The sequence below is a fragment of the Pteronotus mesoamericanus genome, unplaced genomic scaffold, assembly GCF_021234165.1.
Source record: "Pteronotus mesoamericanus isolate MK-2021 breed Mesoamerican mustached bat unplaced genomic scaffold, CSHL_Meso_final contig_68, whole genome shotgun sequence".
Taxonomy (NCBI): domain Eukaryota; kingdom Metazoa; phylum Chordata; class Mammalia; order Chiroptera; family Mormoopidae; genus Pteronotus; species Pteronotus mesoamericanus.
Genome location: NW_026555234.1, coordinates 30,183,887 through 30,208,282, shown reverse-complemented (window position 1 = coordinate 30,208,282; position 24,396 = coordinate 30,183,887). Strand labels below are relative to the sequence as shown.

The 24,396-nt window shown below is 37.1% G+C and overlaps 1 protein-coding gene across 1 annotated transcript in view; it reads left to right on the top strand.

Moving 5' to 3' along the window:
* Window positions 1–24,396, top strand: part of FRYL (FRY like transcription coactivator) — a 148,507-nt gene that overhangs the window by 95,570 nt on the left and 28,541 nt on the right. Inside the window, exons 35-51 of the mRNA XM_054582148.1 lie at window positions 329–413; window positions 946–1,058; window positions 1,985–2,135; window positions 2,783–2,886; window positions 3,773–3,958; window positions 5,862–6,066; window positions 7,256–7,377; window positions 8,192–8,382; window positions 9,669–9,763; window positions 10,764–11,371; window positions 11,665–11,762; window positions 15,312–15,482; window positions 16,265–16,405; window positions 18,683–18,880; window positions 21,564–21,725; window positions 21,842–21,916; window positions 22,239–22,415. Coding sequence (XP_054438123.1) covers window positions 329–413; window positions 946–1,058; window positions 1,985–2,135; window positions 2,783–2,886; window positions 3,773–3,958; window positions 5,862–6,066; window positions 7,256–7,377; window positions 8,192–8,382; window positions 9,669–9,763; window positions 10,764–11,371; window positions 11,665–11,762; window positions 15,312–15,482; window positions 16,265–16,405; window positions 18,683–18,880; window positions 21,564–21,725; window positions 21,842–21,916; window positions 22,239–22,415 — 2,882 coding nt within the window. The remainder of the gene's footprint in view (window positions 1–328; window positions 414–945; window positions 1,059–1,984; window positions 2,136–2,782; window positions 2,887–3,772; window positions 3,959–5,861; window positions 6,067–7,255; window positions 7,378–8,191; window positions 8,383–9,668; window positions 9,764–10,763; window positions 11,372–11,664; window positions 11,763–15,311; window positions 15,483–16,264; window positions 16,406–18,682; window positions 18,881–21,563; window positions 21,726–21,841; window positions 21,917–22,238; window positions 22,416–24,396) is intronic.

The window sequence follows — 24,396 nt, the reverse complement described above, 5'->3', positions numbered from 1 at the left end:
CCCTACTTCCTTCCAGACGTACTTGATGTCACTAATTTCTGAGCCTTTTGGAGGTTCAACAGTATAGATATGGAAGCTTCTTTGTTTCTACCACTACCAGTTTAGGATTCAGCCTTAACACAATTTACTTGTCCATTTGTTTTCCAGCATCAAAATTTTGTCATTATTGTCTCCTTTCCTTCTTTGTCATTATGAGTACATTCCTTTTTTAAAAATTACTTTGTTCTTATTTTAGTGGAGTTTTGACATCTGCAATATGATATCTTTTGTTCTTACTGAGTTATCCTGGGTTTTAAATGCACAGATAATACTTTACTTCTGGTTACAGGAACTACTTCCAGTAGCAATACAATGGTAGCTCCCACCGATGGCAATCCTGATAATAAGGCCCTGAAAGAGAGTATAGAAGAGAGGTAAGCACTTCTCTGTTCTTCATCAGCCTTTCAGTTTGACAGATACTAATTGTCATCAGAATAAGTGATAATTTCTGCATTGGAATATCTGTTTCATGGTGTGAGAATTCTGGTGAAAAAATATATTCCCATTTTGGAAATTTTCCACATTGACTAATTCAACATTAAAGATGCTAACATGCTAGACTTTTTTATATGCTCTAAGGGATAAATAGAATTGGTGGAGTATGGACAGTCACTTTTTGTGTTGCTTACATTTTTAAACATTTTGAAATGGATATTTATTCTGCCTGTAAAAATAGGTTTCACCAGAACATTATTATCACAACAATTTAAGAAAAAGCTTCAGGTAGAAATAATTGACTTAAAACCTTAAGCTTTTGAATTGTGAGTTGGAAGTTAATGTATATTATGGTAAACTTTTGTTAATATTTTGAATGTTGTGTGCTAATTTAAACATAGAAAGTGTAACATAAAGTGCAAGTACTGTCTTACCGTGAACTGTGACTAACTACAATGATCATTCCCGTAGCTATGTGCACCTAGACATCTACAGTGGACTAAACAGTCATTTAAATCGTCAGCATCACAGACTAGAATCTCGATACAGTAGCAGCTCTGGAGGATCTTATGAAGAAGAAAAAAGTAATAAATTCCAAATGTTTTTTTGTAACTACAATGGCAAGGTGTATTATTAATTCTGTTAATGCTAATGTATTTTTTCAGTTAATTGTTGTTAAGAGTATTTAACTGCCACTAGTGGTGTTCCAACATAATCTGAAATGTCTCGATTTTAAGAAACAGTGTTAAGTGGGGGGAAGTGGTTTAAAAGCTCAGGTTCCCTGTAGACAAATTAAAAGGAACTTTAAAATTAGCTCTCCAAAAGCATCGTGGGTCTGACACTGGCAGTAGGCCTGCTTACCTTTCCCCATGGATTCCCGTTTCGTCAGAGTTCTCCCTTGCAATTGCAAAGTGACAATCTACCCAAGTTTGCTGTAACACTAAGGTAGGGTTAAATACAAGCCCACGCCTTCAGACAGGGGAGGGACCCTGAAGATATATTCTGGTTCAATCTCCTCAATTTGCACATGATGGAACTGAGGTCCAGAGAGGTTAAGTGACTTACCCATGTCACACAGAATTCACATTTCCTGATGCCATTTTTTTACCACACCCTGCAGCCCCACTCGGGTAGCGCAGACTTCCTGGTTTATGTTGGCCCTGTCTCAGGAAATTTAGAATTCAGTAACTTACCGGAAGGCCACTGTTACAAGGTGGCTTCATCTAATGTGGTTACACAGCTTGGACGTCAATTATGGAATCCTAAGGAAGTGCCGATGTTGTTTTGCTTTGACGTAACAGATGGGACCTGAATTGATACCTCATTTTCTCTCTGATTTGCTTAATTTGATAATATCTGTGCCCAGGTCTTCCTAGTAAACAAATGTCAAAATAGTGGGAAATTATTTTTATCACTTTCCAATGCTATACATAGTTGGTGTCTTACTAGGGTTTGCTTATATTGGCAGAAAATAGATGGTGTAGAAAATGAGATCATTTTATTTTGATAGGTGACTCAATGCCACTTTATTCTAATTGGCGACTGAAAGTGATGGAGCATAATCAAGGAGAGCCACTGCCCTTCCCACCAGCTGGAGGCTGCTGGTCACCACTGGTGGATTACTTGCCTGAAACGTCATCACCTGGATTACCTCTTCACAGGTGGACTACAGCGTCATTCCTATTTCATATGAGCCAAATTCTGCTTAACACTCTGAGCTTTCTTTATGCTATCTGAGAACACAGAATAAAAGCAATCTTCTTTCTTTAGATACTGCAACAAATTAGATCAATGCATTTAGGTTTTAAGAAATCTAAAAACACAGAATTCTAACTGTATGCGATTAACACTATTGAATCTAATTGTGCTGCTGCTTTTCTGGGTGTCTGGCATAGTTACTTGACCTTTCTGGGACCCAGTTACTACATCTGAAAGATATGACTTGATGGTAGTAGGCACTGTTATTTTGAATTGAGTTAAATTGAATTTTACCGAACAGAATAATAATAGAACAGTTACTGCATTTTTTCAAAATTTATCAATGCACCAAACATGTATTGAACACCTACTATGTGGCAAGCAGTGTGCTAGGTCGTAGGGTTGCAGAGGAAGAAAACATGGCCCTTGACTCCAAGGAGCCCTTCGCAGATGGTTTTTTCTAAAACTGTCAACAGTTTCTTCGGCTGTATTTCTTTTCCTCTATTTTTCTTGAGAAGTTGTATTTTTTCCATAAAATACAATGTGAAAGTCTTCGTGTGATTTGCATATGAGTTTCTCTAGGTTTACTCATGACTGTCGTCTGTCGTAGGTGTAACATAGCAGTGATCCTTTTGACTGATCTGATCATTGATCATAGTGTGAAGGTGGAATGGGGAAGCTACCTCCATCTTCTTCTCCATGCAATATTTCTAGGTAATAAACATTTGCTTCTGATTCCTTCATTTTTTATTTTTGTGATCATTGAAACAAAGTTTCTACATGTTTGTTTCTGTGTTTTGTATGTGCTTGCTATTTCCATGACAGTTAGTACTGTGATTCTTATGGTCGAGGGGGTGTTATGCTGAATCTCTCTTTTCACCACAGACAAGTCATCCATGCCCCTAATTTAGGGCCCCTCCCACTGTGCACACATTACACAGACCCTCTGGCAGGAAAGATTCTGTGGCTGTAGCAAGCGTAAAGTTAATTTACCTCTGGGGCTGGAAACTTTCAGAGTGAATGGAAACTTGAAATGAGTTCTAAGCGTTTCCCAGAAGGTGATTGGATTGTGGACAGTCTGACCGTGACAGCTGGAACTCCAGTGTGCTTTCCGCTGGGAACACACAGGACCCATCAAGTCAGCAGTGTCTGTCTTGCTCGTAGGCTTGGTGTCTTGAAACCGGACAAGATAGCCATCTTCTCCTGAGTTTTCCTGGTAGGCACATCTGTATGTGCATCACTTCATTCCTTCGGCTGTCAAGCATCTACTGACTTTCTATTGTGTGCTAGGCACAAAAGGTGTTTGCCTTTTTAAACCCATTTACATCTAGTGTAATCTAGTAATTACATCTAGTAATTTCTAAAATTATTACATTTTAGTCAGAAACCACACTGAAAACTTACTTTGATCCTCCCCTGTTCCATAGGATGGTAGGTTGTTGTAAAAGTGTGCACAAACTACAAACCAAAAAAAATAATTTATGTAGTGTATCATCTTCCACCAACTATTTTATGTAAGTTCTGCATTTCTTTAAAATGCGAGTTTGGTAGCAAGAATATTCATTTCTCGTTATTGATAATTACTTTCTATTCTTTTCAGGGTTTGACCACTACCACCCTGAGGTGTATGAACATTGTAAACGCCTGCTTCTGCACTTATTAATAGTAATGGGATCCAGCAGTAACATTCGAACTGTTGCTTCTGTCCTTCTCAGGAACAAGGAGTTTAATGAGCCCAGGGTGCTTACAGTCAAACAAATTGCACACTTAGATTATACTTTCACAGGTATTTGAAAGAGGAATTGTACTTTGTTAATGTGGAATTGTGCAATAGAGAAAATTCAATAAATAAAAGTCGAAACACTGGAACTCATTTTTTAAAATGTAGTTTTATTATTTTAAGTACCATTGACATTTTTTATTGACCAGTAAAAGGAGGAATTCAGTTTGGAGTAATTGAGTCTGTATTGCCTTGAAGGAGCTTTGTCATACAGATTTTAAATTCTGAACATGTAAGTTCAAGATATAATGAAAGAATGCTTAACTTATTAAGCACTAGTTATGAAAAAGATGTTATTTGTTAGATGCCTCCTGATGTCAAGATCTGAAAAATTGACAAAGGAAGACATTAAAATTTTTTTTATTCACTTGATTATATTTATTGCATTTAAAATGTTATACATTTTTATTATATCACCTGCTCAGATATCTCTATTATTATATCCATAACTAAAAATATTTTAAGTAAATAAATAAAATGGTATATATTTTGAAGTGTATTAAGTTTCAAATCACACATTTTGAAGTACTGAGGTCCAAATTAATGAAGCTTTACTATAAAATTTATTTCACTGTTGATATAAATTATTTTTTTACTTTGAAAGTTATATTTATTTCTTTCCTAATAGCCATCACTTATTTATTTCATTCATCAGTACCCTTGGATTAATAATAGATGCTCTAGAAGGTAGTTGTTTTTAAAAGCTGAAATGAAACTACGTTTTAAGTTAAAACCAAGTTATGTACTTAATATCTTATACTTAGTAAAACAACAATTATTAGGTAATTTATTCACCTCTAAAGCTATGATTAAAAAAATGAATGGAATGAAGTTTATTGCTTTTTTATGTTAAAGCATTTTTATTCAAAATGTGCTTGTTTCTGTTGTTTGTTTTTAAGGCTCCTTTTGCCATTTTGTAAAGATGGGCATTAGTACAGTGATAACTTTTAAAATGATTTAATAATTGACATAACATAAATATTATAAATAGAATTTAAAATTATCTTTCTTTAAAGAAAATGATTCAGAAGGTATAGCCTCCTTTCCATAAGAAATTAAAAATCAGTTCACATCATAGAAGTGTGACTGACTGACTAAATAAATGTTGAGGAAATATTGATACACCAAAATAGTGGGGAAACTGCCACTTTTACCTTTCATCAGCAGATGGCAGCAGAGGACTGCACAGTAAATCCAAATATTTGGGGAAAAAATTCTGGTTTTTTCCATAAAATAAAAGACATTTTTCATTTTCACCAGTAACTTTATTGATTTGTAGAGTTTGAGTACGTCAGCTGTCTTCTGCATGGTTTAACGTTGATTGTTCTCAGTTAATGTCTCCATTTGATGTCTGTCAATTTCAGCTGGTCTGACCATGGCTCATCATCTAGTGAGAAATCCCCAGCTTGGAACTCTGCACAACTCTTTTGACATATTTGATCAGTTACAGCACCTTCTCTATACACTGCACAAATTTTCTTTTTGCATTTTTACCTTTCTTTAAAGAATAAAGCATAATATGCCAAAAATGTTGCATATTTTCTTCCATCTTTACTATTAAAACAGCTACACAAAAATTCACCATTTGATAAGGTTTTTTTTAAATGCATGTTGCTTTGACAGCTGTCATAGTACAATCTAATAAAATTGTTTTGAATGAAGTTAAAGACAATCAAGTGCTACTAGAGCCGTCTACAGAAAAAACCAGACGAACTTTTTAGCCAACCCAATAGTTAGGTTAATAATAGGCTATGAAATAATGTTTGGAAAAAAACCTAACTTGGTGCAATTTGGTGCTTATGAGGCTCCAAAATGTCCCATATAATCTATAAGGAACTATAGTTCAATTCGATAAATACTGTGGGAGATTCTCTTACATTTGGTGTTTACGACTGTCTGTCTCTTTCAGCAGGTGTTAGTGATTTTATACCTGATTACCAGCCCTCCCCTATGACTGACTCAGGGCTTAGCTCAAGTTCTACCTCTTCTAGTATCAGCTTAGGAAACAACAGCGCGGCCATTTCCCATCTGCACACCACTATCCTCAACGAGGTTGACATCTCAGTAGAGCAGGATGGAAAAGTCAAAACCCTCATGGAATTCATTACCTCAAGGTAAAATTGCACCTCTCATCATTCCGGCAACAGATGTGTGTTAAATTGTTCTTTCACTTGTCAGCTACAGGGAACCGTATTATTATTTTTTTTTTTCTGAAGTGCCGTTGATTGGACATAACACCAGTTTGTATTGTGCAATATTAATAAGATTATGGTGCACCAAAGATTTTCTTCTTTCGCATTCACACTGTTATACCTGAGAAGGGCCTTAATTGTGTCTGGATAACAAGTGCCTAAAGAGAATACTGTGTTATCTCAATATATAGCCCTCTTTCATTAGCTGCATCACCAATAAATCATCAGATATTTATTTGTGGTTTACTCTTTGTAAGGCACTCTAAGTAAAGAAGTATAGATGGGGAGAAAGGGGCGTGTATTCCACAGCAAGAGCAAAATCTCGGGGGCATGAGAAAACAAACTGTACTTGGAAATGGTGAGGAATCTGGTCTGGCTGCAGCACTGAGGAAACACAAGAAAGCTGGGGAGAGTTCCAAGCGGAGGGCCATGAAGCCTGGGCCCTCCAGGCTACAAACCTTTTATCTTTCAAGAAAGGAGACATTACTTAAAATCTTTGAGCTGAATGGAGAAGTGGGAGACACAATTAAATAAACGTGTTGAGAAAATGAGCCGCTTAGGAATGTATAGGATGGAAGGGACTGGAGCTGGTGGCACAGGAAGGGTGCTCAGGGCACTTCGGGCTTCACTCACTAATGAACCAAGGCGGAGGCTGTAAGAATGCCAAGGCATTTTAAAGAAAGAATCAAAAGGACATTATTCTGTCTAAACCTTCCCTAGTAAATTATTTTCTTTGCATTAACAATCTAAAGGGCCCTACAGCAGCCTCTTTCTGCAGCTCTGCAAGTATAATGATTTGGCCCAGAACATAGAAGCAGTAACCAACACTCTTCTTTGCAAAATTTGTCATCTTTTCCTGCTTACCACCTGGGAGAGAATTTAACTGTAATGATGAGAGACTGAAATGATATGTAATCTGGATCTTCCTGTACCTGCTACAGCTCATGACTTATCCATGCAATAGTCTTAGTAGGCTGAGTGACCATGACATGCTATTTGGTGTAATCAAGTACTAGCCTTTCCGGTTGCAAAAGTGTATTTTAGGCCAGTACAAGTAAAACTGGTCATTTAAGTTAAAAACCAAGAGAGTTACATCTGTTCTCTTTTTCAGAAAAAGAGGGCCCCTCTGGAACCATGAGGACGTTTCTGCCAAGAATCCTAGCATAAAGAGTGCTGAGCAGTTAACTACATTCTTGAAACATGTGGTTGCTGTTTTTAAGCAGTCAAGCTCAGGTACCTTTCAGTACTTGATAATATTTACTTCCTGTGAGCTACTGTAATGTAAGGTCAAAACTTCTGATAATATAGCAAAAAGTTGACAATTAATATGTCTAAAATAAAGGGTTTTAGACAGGCTTTCTTTTTTAACTCATTGGCAATAATTGTTTTGTTTGAAGAAAAATGAAGTTACTACTTAAAAATAAAGCTACCTGTGACATTCTGGGGTGTCTACTTTTGTGCATGATGGCATCATAAAGTTATACAATTGTGTAATATGAAAAAATTATATTAAAGAATATATATACCATTGACAAACTCAAAAAATGTTTTTTATGGGTACAGGTTTCTGTGATCTAAAATTTAGCACATTCTGAAAATTACAGTAAAAATGTGGGTGTCTAAAGCAGTGGTTCTCAGCTAGGGGTAGGGTTGTCCCTCCGGATGTTTGGCAATATTGGGAGACATTTTTGTCACAATCCGAGGGCAGGGTCCCGTGGTTACTCCTTGTATGGAGTCAGGTGGAGGCCAGGGATGCTGCTGAACATCGTGTACTGCACGGGACAGTCCTCACAGCAAAGAATCTCCCGACTAAAATATCAATAGTGTAAGGCTGAGAAACGCTGTCCCCAAGGATTACTCCCCTTAAGATCAGAAGGAGGAGTAACCTAAAATGCAGATGCAATTTAATGAAAAGAAAAAATACTCATAAAATGCGAGCGCTCCAAGGTACTGCTCTACACACTGGGTTTTAAATGGTTAGCTTCTGATTATAACCCCTACATTCTGATAAACGAGAATCACCAACTTGCTTCCTTTCTTTTCACAGAAGGAATTCATTTGGAACATCACCTTAGTGAAGTTGCTCTGCAAACAGCACTTTCTTGTTCTTCCCGACACTATGCTGGGAGATCCTTTCAGATTTTCAGGGCCCTAAAGCAGCCTCTTTCTGCAGCTACACTTTCTGATGTTCTCTCCAGACTCGTAGAAACTGTAGGGGATCCAGGAGAAGATGCACAGGTACTTCATCAAATTTGTTCAGCAGTTGTTGACCACCTACTTGTAGTCAAGGACTTAGTGCCAAACAGAGGTCACTGCAGGTAGGGCAAATTCATGGACATATAGAATTATTAATGTCAGATGTTAACAAAGTTTAGTGTTTAATATTTAATAACTTTAGTGCCTTTCAGAGAAAGCTTTACCTTTACACTCATACACACAGAGACCCTGGACATTAGAGATAAGAATGTAAAAAGAGATAAGAAGTTAAGTTTAAACATAAAGTAGAACATTAAATTTTATTTTTTTAAGATAAATTAAGTGAACTATTGTGACCGAGAACCTATGTCTACCTATGTCTCTACTGCACTGTTTTGGACACCAGGGACGTGCTGTGAGTGAGACAAAGTCCCTGGCATTCTGAAGCTCACGTTCTATTGGGGAAGCAAGTCCTTTAGTCCACCAATAATGTACAACGCAATTTTACTTAGTGACAAATGCTATGATATTAATAACGTAGAGTAACAGGTTAAAGAGTGATGGGGAAGAGGGAGTAATTTTTTATGGGATCATCAGAGGCAGTGATTTTTGAACCCATACTTAAGAAGTCAATCCTGTGATAATCTGGTGAAGAACGTTTCGGGCAGAGGGAAATAGGGCTAAGAAGTGAAAAGGCCCCGAGGCAGAAGCAATAGGCTTTTTTGAAGGCCTCCAAGCAAACTAATGTCTCTAGAGTACATTGGAAGGGGGTGCCCAGAAGCGGGAGGTTGACGAGGTAGGGAGGCCTACATCATGGGAGGCCTGGGAGGTGCTGGTGAGAGGTGATGTTTTACTCTGAATTGATGGGAAGCCGCTCACAAGTTTGAGAAGAGGGTGACGGATAGGATTTGCTTTTCAAAAACTCACTCTGGGAGTGAGCTAGAGCTTTTGAGGGGCGAGAATGAAAGCAAGGGGATGTCTTATAACAGGCTGTTACAAGAGTCCAAGCGGAAGTGGTGGGAGCATAGATTAAGGTGAGCTATGGAGACAGAGAAAATAGGGTCAGGTTTAAATATATTAAAAGTGATATTTTCAAGACTTGTTGATAGATTCAGTTTAGATGCAATTTTAGGTGACTTGTGGTGCTATTATAATCAATTTATGCCATTAATTTAATGAGTTTTCATCAGTCAGCAAGATCGTGTTGCTTAACGATTTAATCATTTTGTAATGTTAATGGGGAGTTTGTTCTATTTTTAAATCTCACCAGGAAGTCCCTTGCAGTTTCTTCCAGAGCATAATTAATTTAAGTCTGCTCTTTTTTCTAGGGATTTGTGATTGAGCTTCTTCTCACGTTGGAATCTGCAATTGACACTTTGGCTGAAAGCATGAAGCATTATGATCTTCTTTCTGCCCTTTCTCAGTAAGAATTTAAACCAGGCAACCTGTAGATTCATATATAGAATTTCAGTGGCTAACTACGTGTAACTAGGACACTATATTATTCCAATACTGGTAATGAGAATGATCCCAAAGAGTTCGGATGGATTACCAGTGGGAAAATGAGCCTCAGACAGTGAGGACATGTGAAAGTCACAGAGCTAATAAGTGGCAATGCTGTGTCCCTTATGTCCTGGGCTGAGATGTGACTCATTGAGAAGCTCCGTTCGGTCACACTCAGCATCCCACTGTCCCCCCAGAAGGCCAGGCCCCTCGGGACTCACCTTCCACATACGTTCCCTCTCCCTGGAGCTGCCTCTCTCCCTCGTTCTCTTTGTTGCAAACCCTGAATTGACTGAAGGGGAGTATCCTTCATGTCCCAGCTCAGATACCGCCTCATGGCTAAGCTTTTCCAACTGCCCCAGGGAAGGGCCAATTATTCCATCCTTTTGGTTCTTACAGTATTTTCTTTGTATTTTAATAACAGCAATTAACAGGCTATAAATGGATCCATTTATATATCACTCCCCCCCCCATAGATTTTATCAAATATTCCTCACATTTTGCATACTGTAGAAAACATTCTGTAGTTGTTTTTCAGTCAATGACAATTGAATGTGAGGGAGGAGAAACCAAAAAGTTAACTTTCGAGCTTGGTTCTTTTGGAAAGACTGTGCATTAGACGTAATGTTTGCTAAATCCCAGAGCGGAGTTATCTGTGATGACTACAGAAGAATTCTCACCTCATGTCATACCTTATCCAACTAAAAGGAAACAGTTGGTCATAGTAGAAAAGATACTGTTGTAACTTTGTTTTAATATGGAGGGGAGAACTCAAATTTGATTAAGCAAAGTCATATATACTTAAAGATGATTTTCCCTGATAACAGTTAACTGTTTTTTTTCAGTACTTTCAAGAGTAAAATTAATGTAGCAAAAAAAATGATTGAACATGCATTCATCTTTTCTTTTCTTTTTGAAAGAACCTCATATCATGATCCTATCATGGGAAACAAGTATGCAGCTAACAGGAAAAGCACTGGACAACTCAATCTAAGCACAAGTCCCATTAATAGTAGCAGTTATTTGGGATACAACAGTAATGCAAGAAGTAACTCTTTGAGGTTAAGTTTAATTGGTGACCGAAGAGGTGACCGGCGGCGGAGTAACACACTGGATATAATGGATGGACGGATAAACCATAGCAGCAGTTTAGCGAGGACTAGAAGCCTTTCCTCTCTAAGAGAGAAGGGATTGTATGATGTGCAGTCCACTACTGAGCCTGCCAGCCTGATGGCCACCATCTTTTGGATAGCAGCGTCTTTATTAGAATCGGATTATGAATACGAATACCTCCTGGCTCTCAGGCTTCTGAACAAACTGCTTATCCATTTGCCTTTGGATAAATCAGAGAGTCGAGAGAAGATTGAAAATGTACAAAGCAAATTGAAATGGAATAATTTTCCAGGCCTTCAACAGCTCTTCCTTAAGGGTTTTACCTCAGTATCTACACAGGAAATGACCGTGCACCTCCTCAGCAAGCTCATCGCTGTCTCCAAGCACTCGCTGGTCGACCCTTCCCAGTTGTCAGGTAACGTGAGCGGAATTGCGCCTACTCTTTGCTTTTTAGTGTAGTGAAATGTAAACTCATCATTTGTTTGAAAATCTACTAATTTCTGCTTTTCTGCAGTTTCAGTTTTTTAAATATGTGAGAGACCTTAAATTCTTTTGTAGAAGAAAAAAAAATGAATTCAGAAGGTCAAGTACCCCAGAAAATAAAAAGGAATTGGTTTCTGTGAACCATTATTAAAAAAAAATGCCTCTAACTTTTAAAATGATATGCAATAAAACTGGTTATTGTTTGCTTTTTGTTTTTTTTGATAGGCTTTCCTCTTAACATCCTTTGCTTATTGCCTCACTTAATTCAGCATTTTGACAGCCCAACTCAGTTTTGCAAAGAAACAGCCAGCCGGATAGCAAAGGTAAGCAAACGTTATGCTGAAAGATGACACTAGAGGGACATTTTTCTAGAGTTTATCTTCAGCGGGGATCACTATTTTTGTGAATTTCACATCTAAATTTTTATTCTTTATATGCATATAAAGAAGTTAAATTACAACCACTCAAAGGACAATGAATAAAATTATTTTGTCAGAGTAACACTCCTCTGAGTCTGAGTATTTTTCTGCTCCGTTTTCCTACTTTGTCCTCTCTACCTCTCTGGCAGTTTCTAATTCATTCAGTTATTCACTAGCAAATATTGACATTGAAGGCTGGATAGGAATAACCACAGTAAGATCCCTGGGTTAGAAACAAAGTGCATGGCTGAGAGTAGGTGTTCTAAGTAGAAGAAACTGCACGTGCAAAGGCCCTGAGGAAGAAGGCAGACTATTGGGTTCTGAAAGTTCTCTCTTTGTGTTTGCCTTCCTCCTTTTAATTCTCTCTTCATTTTTTCCCTCCGTTCCCTTCATTTCTTTTCTTCCTTATTGGCCCCTCCCCTCCTATTGGACAGTTCTGGATTTTAAAATCATCTGTTAACATTTGTTTGAAAGTGTTATAACTCTTAATTTTAAGGGACTATGATTGACTTTTTATATTTTTAGTAATTTCCTCTCAAGAATAATAATGAACTCTCAAATATCTTGCTTTCTGCTTACACTTAAAATTTTTTTTGGTCATATTTAGTCTTGGAAATAAAGCTTTTTGGACTAAAAATGTAACCAGTTACAAGGAGTTACATAAATTCACAAGTACTACACATACAGCAGGAAATTAGGTGAACTGGGTGTGGTGAGTGAATAGCAGCTGTCAGTAGGATGAGTAGTACTGGGAGAAAACTCAGAGAAGTTTGAAACAGAAGGAAACAAACAAGTAAAATCCTCTGGAGACTTTTTACATAAACAATTTTTTTAAAAAGCTGAGAATCAGTTAACAAGTAGCACATCAGAAAATGGAAAGAGCAAGTACTCAGAACACCAGATAAAACAGCCACTCCTCCGTGGCCCAAACGTCAGCACCGGTAAGTGCTAGTTTATCTCTGGGTGCCAATGGAGTGAAAACTACTACCAACCCAGTTAATCACATAATAACTAGAGGAAGAGCCTTTAGGTTTTCTTAATAGATGATATTTAATAAATAACAAAATACTTAATAAAGCATTGCTGTTGATTCCATTTTTAATTGTATTTCTAAATAAATTAGATAAGGAGAGATCCTTAACATTATTATTTTGAAAGCATGTATTCAAAAAGAAGAGCCACTATTATAGTTAATGGAACCATATCTCCATTTTGAAAATGATTATTTGCCAAAGGGAAAAACCCAACAAAATGTATTGGTATTCGTGAAATCTAAAAGTGATATAAAATAATTTATTAAAATAATTTTCATTTTAATATTCTAATAACACATTAGAAAATGAAAAGTGTTTTTTTGTTTTCTTATGTTTTTTAATGAGGGATAAGAAAGAAAATATTAGGGAGAAAAAGTATATTGGCTTACTTTGGGATTTCAAGAAAATAAAAAGCCTACGTTCCCCCATAAGAGCGGCAGAAGCCCCTGAGAGCGCCCGCCGGAGCCCGTGGCTGACGGTCCCCGCCGGCCGCCGCCGAGGGGCGCAGCGCGGCCGGCCCGGGGCGTGTGCGAGCGCCTGAGCGCTTCTGTCACAGTGAGGCAAAGAAAGGACATTCCAGATATCTTTCTCGTTTTTAGGAAATAAAATATATGGCTTTCTTTGAGTCATAAATTGTTTTTTAACTCTGTTTTCTTCCTTTTGAGAAACATACAGCGGTTCCGTCTGTATGCTTTTAGCAACCTGCAGGATGTGAATTAAACTGATTTCTTAATCTCTCGTTTAAACTGTTGAGAGTAATTTTCTGCCATTATGTGCTTCCTCATTATGCAAATATCTCTGGTTCTACTGTTTGTGCTTTTGGAGAGCATAGAATTTCAAAATGAGGCAACCACTTAGGACAAATATTGTCCTTTTTAGCTGTTCGTTCTGGCAGAAATAGTATGCTAAAAACATTTATTATAACATACTCTTTGGATCAGATTTTAACCTGGTAATTCAAAAAATTCAAAATAAATCTAAGGCACTTGGCGTATTATAAAATTGCACAGAATATATTCCAAAGATCTTTTTTTCCCCTTAAAAATAGGTTTTTAAAAATCATTCTTTAGGGGAGGAAAAAGCTCTTTAAAATATAGGAATTCCATAGGAATGTCTTATTCTTCAGGAAAGATTCTTTAAACTACAAAAAATTTTCCTGAAGACGAACCAATTGTTGTAAAATGATAAAACCATGTGACTTTTCAAAATAAGATGATAAATTATTATATTCTGAAATACAAATAAGAACTATCAACCAAATTTTCCTTTTTTCCCTGGTGTTTGTTTTATGAGCAAAAGGCTTAGGAGTAAAACGGCTTATGCATAAAATCAGCTGTTTTTAATGATTTTTATAAAATAGCTTCTAAAGTACTGTGTGAGAGCCTGCATAGTCTCGCTTGCATATCATCATGTCTCAGGCCTGTCCAGTGACAATGGCCACATGATGAATCAAACTAAAGTCAGAGTCATCTGAGAGTTGAAATTACAGTATATATAGTTTAAAAGGTAACACTCTACCCTTTTTACTCAGTATTCTAGGCAGTTTGTGTAAATGTGCACCAAGCATCAATAAGATGGAAGAATAAGTGAAGAAAATGGAAAAAAGAAAATTAAAATAAATTTCATCGAGGCTAGCCTTCTTTCGATAGATTTACAAAACGCGTGTGACCCTCTTCCAGTTCTGCATTGTTCGAGTTTCCCCGGAGGAGGAAAAAGAAATAGCCTCACCTGTAACTTAGGGAACAAACTAAACAGGTGCCTTTGGTCAGTAAGGTCCCCAAACATTCAGATTCCATAGTACCAAACAAACTCCAGCAAGTCAGCGTATTTTGAAGTGGCCTGTAAATGATGGGCCAAGGACCGTAAGAGCTTTAGGTGGTTTCCTGAAGAGCAGTTTGAGGTCTGCCCTGCAGAATCCAGTGCAGTCCTTTGAATATCTCACACACCTTGAGGGTTTTTGCAATTGACTTCTCTACTGAGACCCTGAACAGCTGGAGCTGAAAGCAGCTCTGAACCTCCCAGAGAATTCCCAGTCTCAGCCTGTTTTGTATAGATTTTACGAAACAAAACTCTTTTTACAAAACAGTTACCAAATGATATATAGGGTTTACAAAATCATGTATGGGTTTTTACCAAAGACTTGTACAGAGCATTAGACTAATAAAAGCCATACTGTTTAACTCCCACTGAAGTATTCGACATATGCACCGTCTTCCCAGGCCATCTATCGCTATTCTCTTAATGTCTTGCACTTTTTTCTCTTCTCGTTTTCTCTTTTCTACTGTACTGAAATAAGATGCATTGAAGCTTCAACATATATACATTTACATCATTTTATTAAATACATTTAGTATGAAATCAGCTTGAAACTTGCATCTTTATTTTTGACGAATGAAATTATTTTATTTCACTTTTTTAGGTTTGTGCAGAAGAAAAATGCCCCACTCTTGTCAATCTGGCTCACATGATGAGCCTGTACAGCACACACACGTACTCCCGAGACTGTTCGAACTGGATCAACGTAGTATGCAGATACCTGCACGATTCCTTCTCAGATACCACATTTAATCTTGTGACTTATCTTGCAGAGGTAAATTTACCAAAAAAAGGGCGGGGGAGGGGCTTTTTCACTGCTCTGTGGCAAAACTTTTAAGTAGATTTATGTCTAAAAGCAGCACTGACACTAATCTTTAACTTATCTTTGAGAGCGAATATAGATTACATCTCTTCTTAAAAAAAAATATGTCATTCCTTTCAAGTAAAAAGGAAGTTTTTATAAAGTTTTTAGGGAGAATGCTTTGCCTCAAATGTTGCTCTCTAGTGTAAATTATCCTTACTGCATTATTATTAATAATTATCCAAGTATTACTAACAGCAGTACTAAAGCAAGTCACATGTATTTAAAACTTTATTTAATTGTCCTGCAAAGACTAAGAGGTAGGCAGTATTGCTATTTTATTTTTAAAAATCAAGAGGCTCAGAGAAGTCAAGAAATATGTTCAGGATCACACAGTTTATCAGTGGCTGGTGCGAGTAGCTTGGGGTAGTTATTTTGTGGTGGTGGTGGTGGTATATAGCGATTTTTCTCTTAACCTAAAATAAATGGTGTTCAATTAAATTAGTTAAAGAAGTCAAAGAAAACGCTAAGATTAAGATGAAAAATATCTAATTCTCCTTTCTGGACAAAAAACAATATAAGGACAAATAACAATAATAGACATTACCTTGTACCTTTATTGGTCTCTGGGTTTCTAATCATCTAACCATCAACTCATGGCTTAAATCTATTATATTGTGTTTTTCAATATAATAAATATCAAATCGAATTTTCTTACACTTGATTAAAGTCAGCTTTTTTCCTGTTACTTTTAGCTGTTAGAAAAAGGATTGTCCAGTATGCAGCAGTCACTGCTGCAGATCATCCATAGTCTCCTGAGTCACGTGGACCTCTCGGCTGCCCCAGCCAAGCAGTTTAATCTGGAGATCATAAAGATTATCAGCAAATACGTGCAGGTGAGTGACCACAAAACTTATGTATGGAAATGTTCATCTCAAAATGATTTATAATCATAAAAAACCAGAAGCCACTTAAATGTCCAAGAGTAAAGAAGTGGTAAGTCCATAAATCATGTTTTCAGGTTTATGACATGGAACAGTGTTTTCAATGTAAGAGACAAAAAGCAAAATCGGAACATTATCTGGATTTTTTTTTTTTTTTTTAAGCAGCAGATATTTAGAAAGTTAAAAGAAAATCAGACTTGGTTTAATGTAAATGATGACAAGTCAACCTGGTCAGCACTGAACTTTACCTTTCAACTATCTGTTAAGAAAGGCCTCACTGAGCTGATCAGTGTTGTGGATACAACTTATTAGAGAGCAGACTCTTCAAGGACCTTAGCAGATTAATATTTTGTGTTTCTACTCCAGCAATATTTGCTCTCTCTAAAGCAAAATGTACAAATGGAAATATTTGGCCAGCAACAAGTTTGTGTCCTCCATATCCGGAGTAATAAAACTGTATTAAAATATTTTCTATTCTGTTAGGTAATCTGGGCTATTTTTTAGATTCCCTTGGAAATCATCGATTGCAAATAGGACAAAAACATGAGTCTTTGGTGACCCTATTTATCTCTTTTATCTTATCTCTCAATGAGTAAAGCTTTGTCAACTAACAAGCTTGTTTTTTGTTTTTTTTTTTCCTAAAGTACATTTCTCTTTTCTTCTTAAAACATACATTTATTCGTCAAACATTTAGCTGGATCTCCCATAGAAACGCATACCACATTGAATTACTAATTTAGGAAATGTATATTTCTTTTGTGCAGAACCACAAGCTTACGCCCCCTGGGCCAGTGAGTAATCGTAAGAGGGCAGGGACTGGTGTCTAAGCACACCGCACGCACGCTCCCCGGAACAGCACAACTGCTCCGCCCTGGACAGCTGCCACGTTGGAATCCAGGTCCAGTGTGGCTACAGCTTCCAGCTTTGTTTTTTTGTTTTGTTTCTTTTTGTTTTTGTTTTTTAAAGAAGCCAGAGACCTGGGTTTTTCTCTTAAATCTTCTAACTTTATAATGTTGACTCAATTTTTTTTTCAAATGTATTTTTAAGTGTTGTGTGAACCAAGGTCATGTGTAGCTTTTAGGTCATTATAGTTAATGACTTCTACTTTATTCAAACATTGAACATTTCACAGAATTGAACTCCTAATAATCTTTTACATTTAGAATACAGTAACCCATATAATTAACAGAAATTCCTGAAGAAGTTTCTGTATTTTATTATACCTAGAGCCTCTAATTATTTTTGTCAGAAAAAAACAATTTCTACTTGAATAAATGTTGTTTTTTACAATGATATGCCTAAAATGTCACAACATTATGTAGACATTTTTATTATTAAATATGTTGTGCTTTAGGTATCTTTTAACAGGATGTCATTCACTACATTGGATAACTCAGTTCTGTGAGAGATTTTTCATTTCCCTTTGTTGTTTTAATGGGGTCCCAGCCCAGAATTACCAACTGTGAAACAATATGTATAATGCAAGGTTGAAATGTGATATTGGTATCATAAATACGAAAAAAGTAGTTTTTATACGTATTCTTTTCAGTAGACAGTAAAGGGAAAATATTATAAATTCTTTATTCAACATTGATTCTTCTACACATATGAATTTATCATGTATATTATTCCTAAATTTTTTCAGTAGAAGCATACAAAACTAAGAAAAGCAGAAATACAACCCAAAAGCATAGCCACCATGTATATAAGGAGCAAAAGCACCCTACCCGACTCAGTCATCCCTGAAAGCACCACCTTAGCACAGTGTTTTCACTTATCATTTGGGGTTTGGATCATTGACAAAAATCGAAATATTTTTTAGCATTTTTATGTCTAAAAAAGTATGTATTAAAAATGTTTCATCTCCAAAACTTAAAATAGTTAGAGCCATAAAACTGTAAAATTCATTCATCTAGAATGTTGACATATGTATAACTCCTTTGTTTACCATTACTAATATTTATAAAGCACTTATTGGGAGAAATGCAAGATATTCTGATTTGGAAGCATTATTAAGTATATCGTATCTCATGAAGATAATGGTGTAAATAATAACTTGTTTTCTTTCCTTTTGTAACTCAGATCCTCTGTTAAGGACTTCAAAATAAAAATGAATAATTTACAAGAGTTTTTGTAGAAACAACATTTTCATTGTTACAGTATAACTTAAATTTTTGTTCTTAAATATATATTTGTAACTCTTACATGTCTATTATATTTTTTAATCAGAGTCCTTATTGGAAGGAAGCCCTTAACATATTAAAACTGGTGGTGTCTCGCTCCGCAAGTCTTGTTGTACCCAACGATAGCCCCAAGACCTATGGAGGAGATACAAGTTCTCCAGAAATATCCTTCACTAAGATTTTTAATAATGTCTCTAAGGAGTTGCCTGGGAAGACCTTAGATTTTCACTTTGATATATCTGAGGTAAGATGCTCCGTAACTGACGCAGATGCTCTCGTAGAAATTTTCTTTGCGCCACATGCGTTGACTGAGCTCATGCTCAGCAGGAGACGCTGAGGTAGGGGCTGTGAAAAGGGGAGGGGAAGAGGGAGCAGGCCTCACCAGAAGCTCACATTCTCCTGGGGAGATGGGCAAATAAAAATTGTGATCACTGCTTGGCTGGAATATATGTACAACTAACCTGACCTGAGCTGAGTGTTGAAAGAGAAGTAACGCTAGACAGGCATGTGTTTGTGGAAGCTCGAGATGGGGAGATTAAATCCAGGAAAAGGCAGCCTGTGTGAATGGAGGCTTGTAATTGTAAGAAAGTATGGTACTCTGGAAACTTCCAATTAGTGCAGCATACCCTGAGCACAGAATGCAGAGAATAGAGGTAGAGTGTGATGAGAAATGAAGCTGAAGGTAGAGTTTGAGGGGTAAGGCCACAGGGGTATAGCCTGCCTTAGTAACAAGATGGTTTATCTTGAAGCAATAGAAGAGCTCTTAAAGGATTTTTAGCTACAGTGGGAAATACTCATATTAGAATTTGCATTTTAGGATGATCAGTCTGGCAACCGGATGGAAAATAGACCAAGGAGAAGGGGAGGGAGATCACTAAGGAATCTGTTAGAATAATTTGAGCAAAAGATTATGTTGGACTGTTTCTACTGCAGAGGAAATGAAGAGGGAAGGAATGGTTTTCAAAAAGACTGAGCAAGTAATTGATGGGATTTGATGGGAAGGAGAAGAGGTGCTAAGTAGGGAAGAGATGATAAGGAAAGTTGCTTTAAAAACTGCATGAATGTTGGTACCATTCAAAGAGAATGGGAATTGAAGGAGAACAGATCTTGGCAGGAAGGAGTGCTGGGTGGTGAGTCCAGTCTTGACTATATTGACTTTGAAGTAGCTAAGAAACATACAAACAGGTGCCTAGTAGTCAATTAGGTGTGCAGGTCAAGTTTCAGAAGAAAACTCGGGTGGAAATAAAAAGTTTTAAGGGTTTTCAGTGTCGTATAAGTAGAAAGCTGAAATTGTGGAAGGAGCAAGGCTAAAATAAACTGAGGACTGAGAAGCCCAACGCTTGAGGGCAACACAGAGGCAGGCCCGCCAGTCCCAGAAGAAACCCGGGCCCCGACTATGTCACATATTAACACAAACCTCATGTAAAGACTGTTGAGCCTTGTGAGGAACCCCAGTTTTTTTTCTCCAGCACGTGAACCCAGTCTTGGTGGCCTTTGTGCTACTGAAAGGGACTTTTACAAGCCAGAGGGGGAATTTTTCGAGAGAGAAGTTATGAATCAAGTATTGCAGGGGATTTGGAAAAGATAAAAGTTGAAGATCTAATCATATTTTAATTAGGAATACATAGATTTTATTTTAATTTTTATGCAGTTTTGGTATTGGAATTTATCCAGAGCTTACTGGGTTTTTGGGGGGTTTTTTTAGATAGAAAGTATGTTTATTACTAATGTTTTAGTTAAAATCATCTGAGGATTTCTAACATGGAGCACATAGCGTGGGACTATGATAGAGTAACTGTGTTTTTGTGTTCTTCCAGGTCAGAAATTAATGGGGTAACAATCTGTTTGAAGCACTGATATGAATTCTCAAAATATTTGCTATACTTGATTTTAATTTTTTTCTTCAAAAGTTCCTAAGTACCTGCTATGCGTAGGCCCTGGAGATGTACTAGAGGGACAGAGATGAATCACACATGGTCCGGGGGATTTTGCATCGTAAGGGAGACGGGCACATAAACAATCCACTGTCACATGGCAGATTGTCCTCGTATAATCACTCAGAGGTGCTAGTGCTGGCAGAGAAGGTCTGCTTAGAAATCTGGAGTTGCCCTTCAGAGATAAATAGGAGTGTGCGTGGTGAATATTCCATGCAAAAGGGGCAGCGTGTGCCAGAACATAGGTCCAGAAAAGTATGGCATGTTTGGGAAACAATAGCAAGTTTGGTTTTGCTAGTGTGTGAAGTTCAAGGGGAAATGGTAGAAGCTCAGGTTAGGGAGATAAGTGGGCACCCAATCATAAAAAGGGACTTGGACAACATGCAAATCAGCTTGAATATTATTTTCAAATACAATTTGCATTCAAGATGGTTCACAAAGCCAGATACACATAAATGAGTTCTGAATCTTCACAGAATTTTTACTGAAATAAATTTTGGAAATATTATACATCAGATTTGTAGTCACAGATATCTTCCTCTTTGAAGTTGTTACTTAGCTTGAATCTTCCCAAAAGCACATTATTGAAGCACACTAAACAATGTGCATTTAAAAAACATCAAAATATTAATAGACAATAAATCTGAATGGTAAGGTTTTTTAAAATTATTTTTACATTTTCTGAGCTTTCAAAGAAGATGTAGTTTATAATCACTTTGGGAAAGGTCAGAGGTGGTTGTTTTGAAAGAAAGCGGATCTATATTGAAAATAGGAATAAGCTCTAATAGTCTCAGAAACTCATTTTTGATAAAGTGAAATCTCTTGATTTAAAAAAAGACATCTTTGATTTTTGTAGCATCTTCTGCATGCAAAGTAATTTTTCTCCTTACGCTGTTTTTTTGGTTGGTTTATTTAAAAAAAGTCATACCTATCCTATCAACTCTTTTATATTGAAATATTTGAGTCAAACACTGGCATTTTGTTTCTATGTAGACACCGATTATTGGAAACAAATATGGTGATCAGCATACTGCAGCTGGAAGGAATGGGAAACCAAAAGTTATTGCTGTTACTAGAAGTACTTCTTCCACTTCTTCTGGTTCTAATTCTAATGCCTTGGTCCCTGTTAGCTGGAAAAGGCCACAGTTATCACAGGTACATTAAAACTGAACATTCATGGAATAGAACAATCAACTTTATCATGTGTTTGAAAACTTGAGAAATTGTCTTATCTTAACAGTAATCCTAGCATTTGAATTTTTTTTCCTTAGCGAAGAACAAGAGAAAAGTTAATGAATGTGCTTTCTCTGTGTGGTCCAGAATCTGGCCTTCCGAAGAATCCATCAGTGAGTAATCATGAAAGCATGTGTAAAGGTTTTAAAAATCATGTTATTCCATGAAGAAAGGGGAATTACTCTGTCTTCTTGCCTGCTTTTTTAAAACTTACCTGGCTTATGGTATTGACTAAGCATGAAAAAAATATGACTTGTCTTTGAGACTCTTGGCAGCTATGCTACTGAACTAGTCAACCAGTTAGAGGTTAACATGCAGACCAAATGAGAGCTCAGAATTCATTGCCAGTTGAGGCCTGCGGTGGCTCTTAGGGCACTAATGTCGCATGTAAAGAATGACAAAACTGACAGATGGCTTTTTTTGTCGGGGGGCCAGGTGGTATTTTCTTCTAACGAAGATTTAGAAGTTGGTGACCAACAGACCAGCCTAATTTCTGCAACAGAAGACATAATTCAAGAGGAAGAAGTGGTGGTGGAAGATAATACCAGTGAACAACAGTTTGGAGTTTTTAAGGATTTTGACTTTTTAGATGTTGAATTGGAAGATGCAGAGGTAAGGATATGGGCTTTCTATTGTAATATTTATAGAATAGTTGTAACTGTATAAAAATTGAAGATTTGACCAGAGACTCTTTCCTTATTAAGGTCAGGGTAAGGTCAAAAAGATAAAAACCTCACTTGGGAACTGATGTGATTAGTACAGTTAGTCCAGTAGCAGAATAAGTCTGAAATAAAAGAGGAACATCTAATTTTTTTTGTCTTTATCTTTAAAAATAGAAAATAAAAAGCAGATTTCATCAAAAGTTGTTTTCTTAGTTTTTTTCCAATTACAGTTGACATTTCATATTATATTAGTTCCAGGTGTACAACATAGTGGTTAGACATTTATATAACTTACAAAGTGATTCCCACCAGTAAGTCTAGTACCCACCTGGCACCATGCACAGTTATTACAATATTATCGACTGCATTTCCTATGTTGTAGCAAAAGTATTTTTTAAATGTAGGGTGAGTTTAGACTTAAACGTTTGGCATGTGATATATAAATTAATGTGCAGCAAAATAGTAACAAAATTAAATTAAAATTTATCAAACAATTTTAAAGAATGTGGTACTTACACTAAATTGGAGATTAAACAGGCTTTGGCTCTCTGAAACTTGTTTTGATGGCAAATGAGGGAGACCCTTCCTGTGGCTCACCGCTTTCTTCCTTAGGATATGGCCAGCGCTCTTAAATGTCTCCTTTCATTCAATACCCAAAGGGCTTTCTCCTCTAAATTGACTCAGTTTAGATCAAATTGATGGTCATGTCATTCAGATGCTTTCTAAATGGAAAATCCAACTCAAAAAGTGTATTTGTTAGCCCACAAAACTGAGGTCGCCCAGAGTCATGGCTTCTCCAGGCAGAGCTCAGTGTGGCCTCTCACCCTTTCTCTGCAGATCTCTAGGCCCTGCCTTTCTCTTTAAGTCAGCTTGACCCCAGACAGCAGAAAGACAGTTGTCACTGTTGTGTGTGGCCTTCTGTTCACGGCAACAGTGTCTGGAAGAAGTAAGGGTCACTTCCAGAAAGGCTCCCAGGAAAGGAAAGAAGTTGCTTTTCTAAACCCTTTACCAAATTTCCTGTCACATCTCATTTGCCCACATGGAGACATTCGCCAGTTTCTGAAACAGTTACTCAGGCAGAGCAGATAGGATTGCCCTGGTTGGCTTGGGAACCTATCCCTGTAACTGAGGTCAGTACCCTAAACCGCAGTCACCTAAACCTGAGAGGTTTATGTCAAATAGGTAAAAAAAAAATAAAAACAATAAAAAAAAAAAGGTTCATTATAAAACTGTTACAAATGTCTGTATTCAAGAGCTCCAGATGTCTTACAAGTATCCATGCCATGTCATCGGTATATCTTTGAACAAAGAATTCAAGTCACTCATGTAACACATAGGAATTTATCAACTCTCTTGAAGGGCCATTTCCTTTGGCTCCAATAGGTGAGGTGGAGGGATGAAACGCAATGGCCTGTGCCATGTCCCACCGTTCGTTGTCGATAGGAGACCAGATCGGGGCGGTCGTCTTACATGCTCAGCCTCCCTGCGCGTATGAGGCTATGCACACGGTGGCTCTAGCAGACACATGGCCTTCACACTAGCCTAGGACCTGTACAGGCTTCTGTAGAACAGTTCGCCATTTCACCCTTTCCCAAAGACACAATTGCTCAGGCTCAGCAACATGTAGGGCAGCGATTTTTAAACTCTTTTTGGTACTCATAGTTAGTAATACATTTTATATCACATCCAAATACATCATGCACACACCTTTAAAATAAAAGTTTCAAGAGTATGTGTCCTCACTCATTGCTTTATGCACCCTGATATTTTCTATTCTCTTCCTTTCATTTTATATTTGTTTTCAAAAGGGGCAGTTCACCACCCTTTAAAATAGATTTCACATCCACAACTTGAAAAGCATGTTGTAGGAAGCAGGACAGACTTGAATGAACAATTAGGCAAGAAGCTGGGATGGGTTGGAGAGACCTGCT